Source organism: Pteronotus mesoamericanus, unplaced genomic scaffold (genome assembly GCF_021234165.1).
Source record: "Pteronotus mesoamericanus isolate MK-2021 breed Mesoamerican mustached bat unplaced genomic scaffold, CSHL_Meso_final contig_221, whole genome shotgun sequence".
Lineage (NCBI taxonomy): Eukaryota > Metazoa > Chordata > Mammalia > Chiroptera > Mormoopidae > Pteronotus > Pteronotus mesoamericanus.
Window position 1 is genome coordinate 14,915,362 of NW_026555092.1, and position 16,499 is coordinate 14,931,860.

At 53.5% G+C, this 16,499-nt stretch overlaps 1 protein-coding gene across 1 annotated transcript; it reads right to left on the reverse strand.

Moving 5' to 3' along the window:
- Positions 1-762: 762 nt before the first annotated feature.
- HEYL (hes related family bHLH transcription factor with YRPW motif like) lies at positions 763-16,138 on the reverse strand. Its single transcript, XM_054572027.1, has 5 exons — positions 16,020-16,138; positions 9,119-9,185; positions 7,509-7,592; positions 6,181-6,262; positions 763-3,759 (listed from the first exon to the last, which is right to left on the reverse strand). Exons 1-5 carry the CDS (start codon positions 16,097-16,099, stop codon positions 3,086-3,088), a joined length of 987 nt encoding a protein of 328 aa, XP_054428002.1. The 5' UTR covers positions 16,100-16,138; the 3' UTR covers positions 763-3,085.
- Positions 16,139-16,499: the final 361 nt, after the last annotated feature.

Sequence of the window (16,499 nt, forward strand, 5' to 3'; positions counted from 1 at the left end):
TGGAAGGCTCCTCACCTCCCCAGTTCACGTATTCAGCAAATGTTTACTGAACACTGACGTTGAGCTGGGAAAAACGTCCGGCTGGTGGAGAGTGAAGGAGGCACGGCCTCGCCTCTCAGAGCTTACATGCCCTCAGGGAGACAGTCAACCAAGAAGTACACACATCAGAGGATGTGCAGTGGCAAGTTCCTTATAAAGGCAGAGATTAAAGAATCGGGGACTTTGAGACAGGTTAACTAGTCCAGCACAGTAGTCAGGGGAGGCATCTCTGAGGAGGTGACTTTTAAGCCAAGGCCTGCAGATAGGCAGAGCTCAGCCAAGCAAAGGATAGGGGAAGAGCATTCTGGGAGAGGGAACAGCATATGCAAAGTCCGTGAGGTAGGGGCGTGGTTGGAATGTGGAAGACATGGAGGTGGGCCAGGGTAGAGAAGCACGGGCAACAAGACGGGTTAGCAAGAAATGAGGCTGGAAGTGCGGTTGAGACCAGATGAAGAAAAGCTTAGATTTTATTTTTGGAATAACAGGGTAATAGAGTGAGGCTTTTAAACCAGAAGTGATATGATATAACTTGCACATTTCAAGCTCTCTCTTGTTGCTGCTGACAACCGATTGACAAAGCAAGAGGGGAGTGAGGCGACCTGTGCAGGGCGGTGTTGTCGGGGTAGGCGATGTGATCAGTCGGGGGGATGGCTGTGGGTTCAGAGAGAAGTGAACGGACTCCAGAGATACTCAAGAAGTAAAATCACTCAGAAGTTTCCAGAATTCCAGAATTAAAAAAACAACAGAACAACTTTATTGGATGTCTGCAACATCCCCAGCAATGGGGTGGGAGTCGGGGGCACCAGAAAGGCTTGGGAATACAAACAAAAGATACAAATCTTCAACCACAGAAACAATGACATCCACATCTTTCCCCCGACAATCTCTCAGGGAGAATGAACCCAATATCATGAAGATGCTCAAAGTTCTGGACCATTTCCACCTCATTCAATGGTGTCAACAGATTCTTTCGGAGTTGGGCGCTGGAAACATGGACAGGGGATTCCTACAGTCCCACTATGAGTAAATGCCCAGGCTAGGAAGTCTCCAAACCACAGGACCAACCTGGTACCCTGGAGCAGTGAGTCACCGCCTGGGATAGCCAGGGAGAGGGAGGCGTGGAGGCGGGGTAGGGGGAGCAGGGGAGTGGGGGGAGCAGGAAGGGGAGGAACCAGAGTGGGAGGAAGAGGAAGGCGTTCTTCCTGCCTTTTGGGAGACAGGTGGAGTTGGTCTTACCCTTATGCCACCTTCCCCTTTCCACGTCCCAGTTCCTGGGAGCCTGCTGAGCCCTGCTCTCTGTCTTCCTCAGGAGCACCCCAGGCCAGGAACCCTCTCCTTGAAATGATACCCTCTCTCCTTTAGGTTCTGAGGGGCACAGGACAGCAGTCTGATGGAACTAACAGAAAGGAGCAAAAGCATTACTTGAATTCTTTATGCCTCCTTGCGGAATTTGCCTTTGCAAAAGAGCTTTCTGGGTCATTTAAATGACCTCTGTCCTCTGACCCATTTCTCTGAATGGGTCCTTTTTCCCTAGGGTTTTTGCAAACTACTTGTGAGCCTGGGGAGTCCCCTCATTTTAGACTCTGGGGAGGGCAGTTTTTTCACAGGGTGGGGGTGGGAGAATCTTCCCAGCGGTGACATTCGAAGTATTTAATAACCGGTGTGAAATAAGCACCAACAAACAATTTGCCAGCTGGCAGATCCCATGACCTTGGGTTTGCCAGGTATTAACCAGCACAGGGGTCCCCGGGGGCAAAGCCATGTGGCGGGGGACACTCAGAGCCACGCGGGGGAAGCAGGTATTTGCCATCTAGCACAGATGTGTTACCACATTTTAATAACAGGTCTGGCAACACTGGTCCTACCAATGTCAGTCCTGGGTCTGCCCCAATCTTGTCTAGACTCTGCTCTTCTGCTGGGAATGGTCGCTGGGTCATTTGTTCCCTTTAGAGGAAAAGTGGCCTGGGTCGGAGCTGGGTAATGAAATGGCTTCTGAGCAGCACCAGCTGCTTGGAATCCTGGGTGAATAGGATCTCAGGCCCTCGAGCCACTGGGTGACCTTGCAGGGCCTGGCTGCCTCTGACTGTCCTTCCTCTCGCCCCTCCTCGTGGTTATTTTCGTCCAGCCTGACAGCTCTTGGCTGTCCTAGCAGTCTGGGCTCCGTGAGCCGGATGCAAACCAGGCAGCACAAACGTCTGGTTCTGAATCCCAGGAGGATTCCGCGCTGGGCGCCATCACGTGGGAACATGGCTGTCCACACAGCGCGCCCAACAGGGACCACACGCCTGGAGGAAGGTGACAGTGCGAGAGGCCGAGAGCTGGGTTCTCTTCGCTCAATTCTGGCTCTTGTCTGAGAGCGCTGCCCCAGGCCTGGTGGTAAGGACACCCTGTCGTGGAGCCTTACTGATGCCAGGAAACCTCCCGGCTGTGTGCAGGGAACCTGTTGGTCAGCTGGAGGGTGGGAGCCTACAGCTGGGAAGAGGTGCCTTGGCCGTGGTGGGCAGTGGCAGACAGGGTTCCCAGGAAACCTCTCTGTGGCCCCTGTTCCTTTACTGTCTCAGGAAGCAAGGCGGACACCGTGTTCCAGCCCCTTCGTCCTGGGAAGGCTGCAGCCAGTCAGTCATTGCTCCTGATTGGGGGCTGATCTCTCTTGGGAAGCAGCCAGCCTCAGGCCGTTGTGCTTTTTAGGTCAAAGCTGTGTTCCCAGAACTGAGATTCATGCCTGCTGCCATGTATACAGGGTGGGAGAGGGGTCTGGGCACAGCTCTTGGGGCTCTCCCGGGACTCGTCTGTCCAGGTAAGAAGTGAGACCAAGCCTCTGAGGTCAGAGCAGCATCATGAGAGCCAGGAGGACATGCTGGGACAAGCAGTGAGGAGGGGAGATGGGCCAAAGGAGGAGGGAGCCTCCGATGGGGAAGGCGCCTTCACACGAGAGCCAGTCCAGGAGGCAGGGCAGAAGAGGCAGAGCCACTTTCAGAGCTCCTGGAAAAAGAATCTTCCTTACTCCTGGCGGGGCAGGGGGGTCCGGGGGGCCAGGGAAGACAGCTCAGAAAGCCCCGACCTGCGTGATTTCAGAGACCCAGGAGCGGCAGAGCACGGCCCCTGAGGGCCTCCCTTCCAGCCCCAGGGAAGAGGGCCTGGGGGCAGGAACAGCGGCAGGAGCAGGGGACCTCCCAACACCAGGGGATGTGGGGGGAGAAGACCGCAGGAGGGGTGGCACATGGCTGCTCCTGGCAGCCCTGCCACTGGGGACCAAGGGCAGGGGGACAGCTGGCCTCTCCAGAGGGCGGACCCTCCGGGTAGAAGATGCCCCTCGACTGGGCAGCAGACTCCTCCGGGCTGGCAGGATGGTGCCGGCGGCTCTGCGCACGGGAGCTGTTCGGAGGGCCGGGATGGGGTATGCAAGGGAGGCAGCGCTGGGGAGGACGGGGCCCGGCACTCTTCCTAGGATGGCAAGCTGGCTGCTGGGGGCTGACAGCCCTGGGCAGCTATGGAAGAAGGACCAGGGCCAGGCAGGGAAGGCCGGAGGGCTGGCAGGCGTGGGTGAAGGTTCCATCTCGGCTGCGTAGCTGTTGAGATGGGAGAGAAGGCGAATCCGGACAGGGTCTGCGCGGCTGCTGGGTCCTTCCAGGACCCCCAGGTACCTGATGACCTCGGTGAGGCACTCCCGGAAACCGATGCTCCGGAAGTCCACTGCCAGGGTTCGGGCATCAAAGAATCCTGCAAAGTGAGCTGTGATGAGGGCCTGCCCAGCAAGGGGCACGCACAATGAACCGGGGGCAGGCCGCCTGAATTCTGGACCTGCCTCCCCTCCTCACTCCCCGTGTGACTTTGGGCATGTCACCTCGCCTCTTTGAGCCCCAGTCCCTTCATCTGTAAGGTGGGAACCATCATCCCTACTGGGTTGTGAGGATCAAATGAGTTGAACTGAACTATGAAGCATTATAAAATGTAAAGTATTATTTTCAGCGCAATTTATGACTAATGCAAAGAAGAAACTGTGACCACAGTAACTTAAGTAGACATTTGCCAGGTGTGACAGGACTGTGCACGTGGCAGTATAGGACAATCCTGCCTGCTGGTGTGGGCAGATGCTGGGACACTCCTTGGAGAAGGCAGTATAGTGTAGCCATGAAGCCTGAGGTCTTTGGAGGCTACTTCACAAGCTGCCTGACCGTGGACCAGTCTCTTGACCTGTTTGTGCAACTAGTTCCTTAGCATATAACAGTGCCTGCTGCATAGAACTGTGAGGTGAAATGAAGTGAAATGGTGCTGCCCTGGCTGGTGTGGCTCAGAGGATTGAGCACTAGCCTGAGAACCAAAGGGTCCCCAGTTCGATTCCCAGTCAGGGCACATGCCTGGGTTGCAGGCCAGGTCCCCAGTAGGGGAAACATGAGAGGCAACCACACATTGATGCTTTTCTCTCTCTCTTTCTCCCTCCCTTCCTCTCTGCCTTAAAAAAAAAAAAAAAAAAAAAGGAAAGAAAGAAATGAAATGGCCAACAAAAATGCTCCTTAAGTTAAAAGTTAGCTACCATTTACAGCTTGGCCGCCGTAGGAATTCCAGTTTGTCATCCAGCAGAATGGGTCGACTGGAAAGCAGGACCCCAGCAGGACCCCGCTGTCAGCTGCTGCCATCAGGCTGGGGACCCTCTCTTTGGCAGACTTCAGAGAGGAACAACCAGGTGGACGGTCCACTGCCTCTCCACACCCGCCCTTCTCTCCATACCACCTTCCGGGCAGACACGGAAGAGCACTGGCTTCGGGACTACGGCAGCAAACACCTGGTCGCGGGCCCGCAGCTGAGGCCCTGCAGAAGGCCGGCGGGGCAGGGGACTCTGTCTGGAAGCAGGCCTCGCGGACTCTGCCGTAGGCTTGGCTGGGCTGGCTTTGACAAATCCCTTCACCTTCAGTGTTCACTGTTCTTTCTAACTAGCATTCTGAGTTCTTACTTAGCACTTAATTTGCATTATCTCAGTTAATTTTCATGAACAAAGCCCAGCATCTAAATCCAAAGCTAGCGCTCTCCACCACAGTCCTGCCTTCCCACGGGCCCTTGGCCCGAGGATGGGGGTGACCACCCGCCACCCAAGAGGGTTTTGTGAGAACCAAAAGGGATAACCCTAGTGAAAGCATTCTGAAACGATGAAATGCTGCCCCTATGTTGTCACTATTTTTCTTTTATTTGGGAAACCACAGATGCAGTTTGAAGTGCCTCTCCACCGGTTGATGAGTCACGGAAGTTTCTACTGTTGGCTAGGCATTGCTTAGACAAAAGTTCTCCGAGTGACCACCGGCATCCGGGTCATCGGGCGTGCTTCCTCGCCTTCACATTCGGCCCAGACCTACTGCCCCGGAATCGCTGGGGTGGGGCCCAGCACTCTGCCTGCCCCCGGATGGTACTGCTGCACACTGGAAGGCACCAGGTTGGGCCACTTAAAATGCAACTGTCCCCTCCAAAGGGAGTAAGTGAAGGTTTTAGGGCTTAGGACCTCGTGGCCAAGGTCTGTGGAGCTTTCCAGGTTTTCCAGTTGTGAAATCATCAAAATACACAGAGAGGCTCCATGTAGCCAAAATTTCTATTTGTCCAAAAGTCTTTTTAAAGCCATAGTTCAATGTCTTTATTGTAATAGATGAACTCAAAATTACGGAAGGAGTAACATATTTATTCTATGATAATCCCGCGCAACTGATCTTCAGCTGTGAGCATGACATATGACCCTAGCAATGCCAAGGACACAACAGCCCAGAAGGCTAGACCAGTGGTGGGTGCACTAGAGAACCATCTGTGGCTAAAAAATCCCAGGCACGCTGCTCCCACTGGGATCCCAGTGAGAATGAGCTCATGCAGGCTAATGCTTAATGAGGCCCTGGGGGCAGGGTCAGCAGAACAGTCTTTTGGAGAAGGAGTTGAGTTGAGGAAAGAGTTATGATAAATGCAGACACCGAGAGTGGAGAGGGAGGTGCCCCAAAAAGAAGAGAGACAAGCTTGTGAATGTGTTGCCTGGATCTGCTTCAGCTTCTCTACAGACTGAGCTCCATGACAGCAGGGACAACGTCTTCACTCACTCGTGTATCCCCAGGGCCCAGCCCCCAAATACTGGCTGCATAAATGACTCCCAGAAGAGTAGCACATCAGTACCTGTCCCGCCAGTGGCGTGGAGCATTTTCAAGTGATCTACCGTCATCTGCAGGACCTCAGCTTTCTCCAGCTTGGAGGAACCCTGTGTGTACAGGAGACAGAAGAGTGAAGGCTTCCAGCTGACCTGTCGCTCACCTCCCCAGCACAGCGTTACCAGCACCCACTGTCTCTGCTTCCTCATCTTCCTCCCCCTCCATCACTGCCTGCAAAGGGGCCTCTGCTTTGGCTGAGGTCTCCAAACTGAACAGATCATGCTCAGTTCTCACGTTAGTCCATTGTCCAGTGCACTGCTGACCATCTTCCCAGACACCTCTGCTCCCCTGACTTCCATGACTTCTCGGTTCTCCTTTCACCAAGCCTCTTGCTCTGCCTGCCCCTGAAAACGGTGCTGTCCTAGCCGGTGTTGGCTCACTTTCCTCTCCGCGCACACTCTCCCCAGAGGTTCTCATCTATCTCCGTGGCTTCATACACCAGCACCAGGACGCCAGTCCTGCGCTCCCACCCACCCCCTAGACCAGCTCTCTGGGGAGCCCAAGATCTAGCTCATCATCTTACCCTCCAAAGCACTTGCTTTTCCTCTATTCTCTTTCTTGGAAAGTGTTTTTGAAGCCACCAGCATCACCTGGTCTCCCAGGTGAAACCTGAGGGTCAGATTCGCCGTGTGAGCCCTTTGAGGGCAGGTGGCAGGTCTGGTTCATGGCTGGTCTTGCGAAGGTTTCAGTGGAAGTCTGTGGAATGACTGGCTCGTTCTCACCAGCAGAAGGGAGAACACGTGACCTAGAACCATGCTTTGGAACACGAGGGGAGAGGCTCTGGGGCCATCTAACTAGGGCAACCATCTGACCCCCACTGCCGCCTCTCCACTCTAACATGCTCACTGTCAGAGTGCGCACTCCCTGAGCAGCCTGTTCCATGTTCCAGTAGCTTTGGAAATGTCAGTAGTGTAGAAGGTTAGGGCACTTTGGAATCACAGAGCTCTGTATTCCAGTTCTGCTCTGCTGTTTACTGGTTGTGTGACCTGGTGTAAGTTACTTCACCTCTCTGTGCTTCAGTTTCCTTACCTGTGCAATGGGCATAATAATGCCTACTCTCCAGGATCATTTTGAGGATTCAATTAAGTGAAGTAGTAGACATAAAGCCACGACACCTGAGATACCTCAATAAATAGAAATTTCCATTCCCCTCATCCCTGGCCAGTGACAGATATCGGTAAATGATATCACAGGACTGCAGACAGTTGCTACCAATCAATAAGAGATGCCATGAGCCACGAACCCCATCTGCCACTCACACAGGTTTCCTCCAGCACAATCAGCAACGCCACATACCTGCTTCTCAAAGGCGGTGGGGACCAAGCGCCGCAATTCAGAAAGGCTGCTGTTGATGCGGTCTCGGCGCCGTTTCTCTATGATCTAAAAGACAATGACAAGAATTTACACATAAGCTCTTCAATGTCAGTTCAACATGCCTTTTTTTAAAAAAAAAAGACTTCATTTAATTTTTAGAGAGAGGGGAAGGGAAGGAGAAAGAGAGGGAGAGAAACATTGTATATGAGAAAAACATCATGATCGTTTGTATCCCACACACCACCAAATCAGGGACCCTCCCAACAGCCGCCCCCACCCCCAGCCACAACCCACGCGTGTGCCCTAACCAGGAACCAAACCAGTGACCTTTCAGTTCACAGGCCTGTGCTCAATCCACTGAGCCATACCAGCCAGGGCTCAATACGCCTTGATGGACACTGACTCATATTTTCCTTTACAATATTTTTGTGAGGGAGATAAATCTATTCTTACTTTATGGACGAGGAAACTGAGGCTCAGAGAGAGGCAGTGACTTGTTTAAGGTCACACAGCAAGGAATTGTAAAGTTGGGAGAACTCACATCTCTTGTCTTGGTCTGTAGTGGAGGCCATTCAAAACATTTAACCCCTGGTACAGCACCAACCAATCAAAACAGGGACCAGCCACAGCCCTGGAGCAGACCCCGGAGAACCCCTGCTGGGCCAGGAGTACCCCTTCGCATGCTGGGTCATGAGGTCAGAGGAGGCTTAGGCATCACCCTCTCCAGCTGTGAAGGCCTTTCATTCACACGCTCTCATTTTCATCTCACAATACTGGTAGCAGAACACTGACAGCAGGGCATAAATTATGAGTCCCATTTTACCAGTAGAGACATGAGGGCTGCCCTGGCTGATGTGGCTCAGTGGATTGAGTGCCAGCCTGCGAACCAGAGAGTCGTGGGTTCGATTCCCAGTCAGGGCACAGGCCTGGGTTGCAGGCCAGGCGCCCAGTAGGGGGCGCATGAGAAACAACCACACGTTGTTGTTTCTCTCCCTCTCTTCCTCCCTCCTTTCTCCTTTTTCTAAAAATTAAATAAATAAAATCTTTAAAAAAAAAAAAAGAAAATAAGGGCTGGACAGACAGTTTCCTGATTAGTGAATCACAAGGCTGGTCTCTGCCAGGTCCCAGGTCTCTAGACTCCACACAGCTGCATCTTGGGGGGAAGTGGGGCTGGGACAAGATGGCCAACCGCAAGCAGGGGGCCTCCTTCTTCTGTCCCCCCACCCCCACCCCTCGGGGCACGGAGAAAAAATGAAAGTTCTGGGCTCAGAGGGAAGAGGAGGAAGGCTAGAATAAATAAGAGTGGCTAATTGTGTCATGTACTGTTCTGAGTGTGTTACATTAATTCCCTTAATCTTCAAAACAACACTTTGAGATGGGTACTGTCATTATTTCAGTGACACAGTTGAGGAAATGAGGCACAGAGAGGGTAAGTGTCTTGCCCAAAGTCATCCCGCTAGCTCTTTGCAGAGCCAGGATTTGAACCCAGACAGCCTCTCTTGGGGTGATGTTTCTGACCAGGTTTCTTGAGGTTGGGGCCCTAGGGACACAGGGTAAACCTCTGGTTTGGGCAACTCTGCTGGGACACTCACCCCTCTGCGTTTCTTCCTGGCTTGCATCTGAGAAGGGCTGGGGGTGGACAGCGGCCTGGCCATCTGGCTGGAGAGGAAGAGAAAGGCCAACTCTCAGAGCTGGGGACCATCGCCCGGGCCTGGGTTGACCTCTGGGCGAGCACAGCCCCCTACCGGGCGGCTGTGGTCTCCCAGGCTGGAAGGAAGCACAGAGCAGGCGTGGGAGGGGACGCAGCCTCTCCCTTCTCCCTGGGGCGGGGGGAGTTGGCGGGGCGGGGGCGGGGGGTACGCGTTTCTCCCTGGGCCAAGTGCTTCCCAGCACTCGGTTAACTGTCCCGGGGCAGCTGGGGGCAGAGGGGGGCTTGGGTCTCACCTCTGCCCTTGCCCCACGCCCCCTCCCCCGCTGCGGGCTGCTAGGGGGCGGGCATCGGAAAGGCCTCTGGCCACTCTGGCTCCTGCAACGCGATCCCGGGCGGGGCGGGCGAGGGCACGGGCCAGCGGCGGCGGGCGGCCGGCGGGTTGGGTTTCAGAAGGAGCCGCTGGGAATCAGCGTGGAAAGAGCAGATGCCGCTGCTTCCCACGGGCCGGGCGCGCCGGCTGTCCGCCCTCCGCTGCGGCTGCAGCTGCCGCCACCTCCCACGCAGCGCGGCTGGGGACGAGGGGGAGCGGCATCTGGGTCACAGGCCCCTCTCAGGACCCTGGGGACACTCCCCTGCTGCCCACCCCTCCCCCGAAAAGGCCCCAGATCAGCATCTCGTCGGCCCCGCTCCAAAGGCCTGGCTAAAGGAAGGATATTTGTTCACACCCCAGGAGTTCTTATCACAGGGAAGACGCTCAGCCCTGGGGGCTTTCCCTGCCTGGACGGACCCAAATCTTCCCCAACTGCTCGCCCTCTTAACGGTTTCCTGCTTCAGAGGCCCTTTTGGAATGGAGGGCATTTGCTGGGTTGCACTGAGGATCCTTAACTTGCCAAAACCCGAGAGGTCCCACTCAGGCCCAGGGCTGGACTGGATGGGTCAGCCAGGCCCCACCCTCCAGACACTCACCTTTATGGAGAAACACCAGGGCCAGGTCAACAAACAACCTGAGACAAGGTGACTCCCCTCTCATTTCAAATGTGAAATGCCACCCTCCTGAACAGGACCCCCTGAGCTTGCCTCCACCTCACACTCCTCTTCCTCCTGGGTTCCTGTCTCAGCCGAGCCAGCCAGCCTCCCAGTCCTGCAAGGGGGACACCTGGCCACTGTCCTGGATTCCTCCGTGGTCCTCACCCCACCTTTTCAATCCTAAAATACATCTCACATTTGTCCTCCGCATCTCTACTGCCAGTCTCAGGACCAAGACTCTATCATCTTTCTTTCTTTGTCTTTTATTTTAAAAAAATATGTTTATTGATTTTAGAGAAAGAGAAACATTGATTTGTTGCCTCCCATATGTGCCCTGACTGTGGATTGGATCTACAACCTAGGTATGTGCCCTGACTGGGAATCGAATCCCCAAGATTTTGGTGTACTGGACGATGCTCAACCAACTGAGCCACACCAGCAAGGGCAAGCCTCTAGCAGCCTGTATCTGGACAACGGCAGGAGTCTAGTGTTGGGCCCCTTGGTACCCATTTCTCCCTATCAGGGGGCAGAATGATCATTTCAATGCAAATCTGATCTCGTCTTTCTTAAAACTCCTCAGGGGTTTTCCCAGTGTTTTTAGGATCAAGGCCACGGTCTTTCACGTGGCCCAGCCAGCCCCCCCCCCCGCCCCCCCCCCCCCCCAGTCACCTCCTTGACACAACTCCTTTGCTCTGTGTGCCTCTTCCTGTGGTTGCACATACTGTTCCCCCAGGCTAGAATTCTCTGGCCCACCCTGTCTCTCCACCCCCAAGCTCCAGCCCTGTTGCCTAATAATTTATACCACTCTCAGGTCTCAGCTCAAATGTCACCTTCCTGGGGAAGACTTTTCTGACATCCCCCCTCCTACTAAGTACATATCCCTTACTGTACACTCTCCCAACATCCTGCATTCACAGCATTTATGCCCAGCATCCTGCATTCACAGCATTTATGCCCTTTTGTTGTTTTATATTTACACAATTATTTGGTTAATAATGTCTGTCTCTCCAACAAGCTTGTAAGCTCCATGAGGTCATGACCCCTGTCTGTCTCATTCACTCCTGTGGCCCCCACCCCACACTCCTCCCCCCAGCAAGTGCTTGGAAGAGCTCACGGCTGAGCTCTTTCTGCCCTCATCTTTGGCATTACTGGGAAACAGAGAGGTGACACCATAAAATCTACGTCCTAGACCTCTGTGGAATGGAGGCACATGTGGCTCACCAGGAAGGTCCCAGTCCAGTCCCCCCAGTTACTCTTCTTGGCATCAGAGGTTGAATTATTTTCATCAACTGCTCAAAGAGAGAAGGTTGCAGGAGGGACCAGATCAACATTTGTCAAATCCTGCTGCTACACCCTGGCTTTGGGCAGCCACATCTGGAAAAGGATATGTCCATCCAAACATCTGGACAAGAAGGGCTGGTAAAAGACCAGCAAAAGCTCCTGGGAGGGATGGCCCAGCAAGCTAGGTTCAGGGATCACATGGCCAGATCCTGAGATCTGTAGGGCAGCTTGTTTACAGAGCTTCACTGAGGACAAGCCCCAAGAGCCCGGGTTTGCTAAGAAACCCAGCCTTTGTCCCCCCAGGCTGGATAAGGCATCTCTAGGGGTATTGGGTTAGCTTTGCCCACGTCACTGCCTCTGAGCCTGATCCCTCCTCAGGGACCATCCGTTGGAGGCTGATGCACCCCTTTCAAGGCAGGTGGCTCTGTCATCTTTCTCCGTCTCCTGGTCCCTTGTTCTCTGCAGTGTTATCCCACTCCCATATCTAACAGGCAAACCTCACTTCACAGTTTTCCTGGCATCGCTGTGTGCATTTCCCTCCTGTGACCCTAACAAAAGCCCCATTTTACAGAGGAGGATGCTGAGGCTCAGGAGCTAAGGCAGCTTGCCCAGCCTACGCAGCTGCTAACAAGTAAAGCCAGCATGGGAATCCATGTCTTCTGGCTCCAGATTCAGCATTGTTTTCCTTCTTAATTCCCATTTCCTGTATGTCTGAATAGCCCTCCAGTCCCCTTATCCTTAAAGCTCCCCAGAGCTCAGCCTGCACTCACTTCCAAGCTCTGATCTGGCCCTGACACTGACAGGGAGGAGATGTGAGAGCTTCTTGGCTGAGAGTCTGAAACTAAGGCAGATTTTCACAGACCCAGAGAAGATATGTTGACCACCAAGATCTGCTTCATGGACCTCGAGTGGTCCCTAGCCAGAATACTGGGGTGGTCTCTTGGGTTGGGGGCAGTTTTCTAGGTGGTCTGGCTGCCGGTCCTGACCACCCTTAGTGCTTACTCTCCGTTTCCCCTTGGGAATTCCACTGTGGTCCCTTGTAGATAATCCCACTCATTTTGCATCAACCAAAGGCAGAGAATCACAATGTCCCCAATGAAGGGATTTTAGACAGCACTGAGCCCCCTGGTAAGATGAAGAAACACAGAGAGGGGAAGGGATCTGCTCCAGGCCACACAGCAAATTAGAGGAAATTCCAAGTCTACTGGCTTTTAATCTATTGTTCTTCCCAACGCACCCCATATATTCATCGTCACATCTTGTAAATCTCATAGCCAGTACTTTTTGTCCTAGACAGCATTTCTCATTTATTGCATAATAGCTCTGTGAATTAAGTATTATTGGGGCCATTTCAGATTTAGGAAAAATAATTATTTGATAGATGGAGTGCCAAAGACAGAGAGTTAAGAATCATGCCTAGCCCTCAGTTGGCTGGAGTATCGTTCCATCCCGTGCACCAGAAGGTTGCAGGTTTCATCCACGGTCAGGGCACATACCGGGCTGCAGGTTTGATCCCTCAGTGGGGGTGCATACAAGAGGCACACAATCGATGTTTCTCTCTTACATCAATGTTTCTCTTGCTCTCCCTGCCCCCACCCCCTGCCCAGTTCCTCTCTCTCTAAAATTCATTAAAAAAGACAAACAAGCATATCCTTGGGTAAGGATTAAAAAAAAAGAATGATGCCCAATAAATCCAGTCTTCAGCCTTCCAGTCTTTTCATTAGACTGTGTGACCTCATGAACATGTACCCTCCAACTGAAAGGCAACCCATTAGAGAACAGCATTAACTGGAAGTTACTTTGTGCCAAGACAGGGAGACATGATTTGGGTTCATTACTTCATCAAAGCCTCACCCTGTGAGGTAGGTATTAGCATCCCCATTTCGTAAGGGAGAAAACTGAGGTTCAGAAATGTCCATGTTAATGGCGGCGAGCGTCAAACTCAGGTCCATCTAACTTCAAAGGTTACCATGTGCCTTAAATCACGTAGGAACAATCCAGAGGCATTGACCCAGTGCCTGGCATGTGGCAGGTGCCCATTAAATGTTTGCAGAGGGGAAGGGGAAGCTATATTTTCAGTTCAGCCCCAGCATGTGTAAGGAGGCTGGGTTCAGATAGGAGCTCTGTGGGCGATTCACACAGATGGGGCAGGGTACCACCGCCGGGCAGATGCCCACATGACACGGAACACACTCAGCTCTTTACTCTCACATCTCTAAGTGAGGGGGGTTTGCGCCCTGCCTTTGACCTCCAGGGAGGCTGGCTACCCCAGTCCCGTGGCCCTTGCCACTGTTTATCTGGCTGTCTTTGTACATGAAGCTCCTCTTCTCTGAGAGTTCCCTGAGGGCAGAGGCTGAGCAGGATACATCTGGGCCCCCCACGCCCAGCCCAGGGTCTGGGCCACAGCAGGCAGCGTTCAGTGATCCCTGAATTGAAGCATTGATGTCTGCTGGGGGGAGGGCCCTTTGGTGAGTGCTACAAAGAGGGGTCTATAAGTCAGCTCTGCCAGATGTCCAACTGCTTTCTCTCTTCGGATGGGGTCTGCTCCTCTAAGAATTGACATAGTCTCTCAAAATGGGCTCTGGCCGAAAGGACAAACTCCTGCAAAGGAAGAAACTGCCCATTGATCCTTTAGGCCACAGCCCAAATGCCACCACCTTCAAGAAGCCCTCCCTGCTGCCTTCGGTTATAAGTGACCTCTCCCGGCTTGGGTGCCCTCACAGCCTATAGGCTGTCTCTCCTTCCATCATCTGTGCTGTCCATGGGCTTTGTGTAACCTGACACGTCACTGGCCAGAATGCAAATTATTGAAATACAGAATCCAGCTCTGATCAGCCTAGCTTTCCGGTGTCAGTCTTGTACCTCTGATTCATGAAAACCTAGTGACATTGAATTTGAGACCCTCCTCCACCACCACCACGTGGTGCTCCTAGCAGGCGCAGACTCAGAGAATTGCTTCTCTAAAGAGCAGTTTCTGCTAAACAACTTAAAAAGGATACCATGTTGGCTCGGTGGCTTGGTTGGTTGGAGCGTCATCCTGCACACCAAAGGGTTGTAGGTTCGATCCCCAGTCAGGGCACAACCTAGGTTGCAGATTCAATCTCCTGTCAGGGTGCCTACGGGAGGCAACTAATCAATATTTCTCTCTCACATTGATGCTTCTTTCACTCTCTCTTTTTCTCCCTTCCTCTTTCTCTAAAATTAATAAGCATACCCTTGGGTGAGGAATTTTTTTTTAAATGCTACTAAGTTGCATGGAAATTATATTATATACCCCAAAACCTAACATACAGGATGCAAGGAGAATATCTATTGCCTTACTGCCAATTATAAGCTATGAATAATTGAAAGCTGGTGGAATTTTACTAGGATTTGTGATTGAGGCAGGATCCCCTGGTCTCCGAAACTGGAGATCATTGAAATTATGAAATACCCTCAAAAGCATCCCTAAGAATAAACTGAACCCCCTCCCCTCCGCCTCCAATTCTATTCTAGAGATTTAGATTTGGATGAGCCAGGAGAGATCAGAGAGTCCTTTCTGTCCTCCCAATTTTACTGCTGAGGAAACAGACTCGCAAAGGGAAAGCAATGGCCCAAGGTCACATGATCAGCTGGTGGAAGATTCGGGGCTGGGATCCAGGCCTGCAGACTCCCAGTCAGACCCTGCTGTTCTTTCAGAGCTTTGGTGTCATGTGCTGGGTGCCTGACACTAATTAAGCATTTGTTGCGCTGGGCCCTATTCTGAGCCCTTGACATATACGATCTCATTTGATTTTCCCAGTATTCCCATGAGGTTGGGTCTATTATTTATACTCATTTTGCAGACAAGGAAACTGAAGTTTAGGTTGTTCAGAGAAGGGAAGTAGTAGAACTATCTGCGTGTAGTTTGTTCTACAGGTCTGAAGTGGCTCAGAATATTTATCAAGAGCGGAAAGACATTGGCAGCAGGGCCCGGGAATTGGAGCCTAGGCCTGTGCACTGGCCCTGCGCAGGTCAGCTATTATTTTCTTCAATATTGAAACCTTATATCAAAGTCCACTGTGCTCAAGGGACAGAAGTCTTTCTTCTCCTAGAAGCTTTCTGTGTACTATATGAAAAGTGCACCCGAGTTAAGGTAAAATTGGGAAAGGGTGGTTGTTCTGTATGGTCAGCGGATTCCGGATAGGGGGTATGGTGCCAATAGCCTATGGAGGGTTTTCCTAAGAGTTTCGGGGAGAAAAACTCCTGCCAATAGCCTCACTTGGGCACTTCGACAGAAAGAGATCACCAGCTGGACATCAGACCCGAGCTGAACGCTACCTCCGTCCCAGCATCCCAGTATCCCAGCATCCCGAGCCCTAAATGGCCGAGGGCGCACAGGACCCGAGGCCCTCATGCGTGTAACCGCACACACTGCACCCCCCCAACCCCACCCCCGCCCCCTTACACACACCTGCGGGCCACCTCCCACACCTGCGTCTCCGGAGAGGGCAACGAACTAGTCTCGGCCCGTGCAGAGTCCGGCGGCGCGTCCAGTCCCTAATCCCGGCTCTTACCTAAACTCTCCCTCGCGGCCCACGTCGATGGGTCCGTCGGACTCGCTGTCGGAGCCGCTCGGCTCCCTTGGCCGCTTCATGGTGAGAGCAGGCTGCCAGGTCTCTGCCTGGTGGTGCCGGCTCCCAGCCTGGAAGTCGGCCCGCCTCGGCCACGCCCCGGCCCCGCCCCGGGGGCGCCGCCACCGCCCTTTCCCAGGGCCCTTTTCCGCGCCGTAGCCCCTGGCGTTCAGGCGCCCCCTCGCCCCCGCGGTGACGCGCAGGTCAAGCCGTGGGAAGGCCCCCGGCGGTCACCGCCCCCACCGACGGCTGGGAGGTCTGGCTCCGCTCCGCCGCCTCGGCCGCAGCGCGCTGGGTGGCCTTGGGCAGGTGCCCTTGGAGGCCTCCAGGGGAGTCCAGGAGTCCCTGTCTGTCCCCAGTTTGCTCGGACGCTGCCCATTTGTGGAGGTGTCGCTCCCCGATGCACCAGCTTGTGCAAAGGTC

Coding starts and splice junctions, on each gene's coding strand:
- HEYL (XM_054572027.1), bottom strand. CDS start 16,099: ATGAAGCGGCCAAGGGAGCCGAGCGGCTCCGACAGCGAGTCCGACGGA. Junction 9,186..16,019: donor GGCCGCGAGGGAGAGTTTAG/GTAAGAGCCGGG, acceptor CTTCCTCTCCAG/CCAGATGGCCAGGCCGCTGT. Junction 7,593..9,118: donor CCAGGAAGAAACGCAGAGGG/GTGAGTGTCCCA, acceptor ATTGTCTTTTAG/ATCATAGAGAAACGGCGCCG.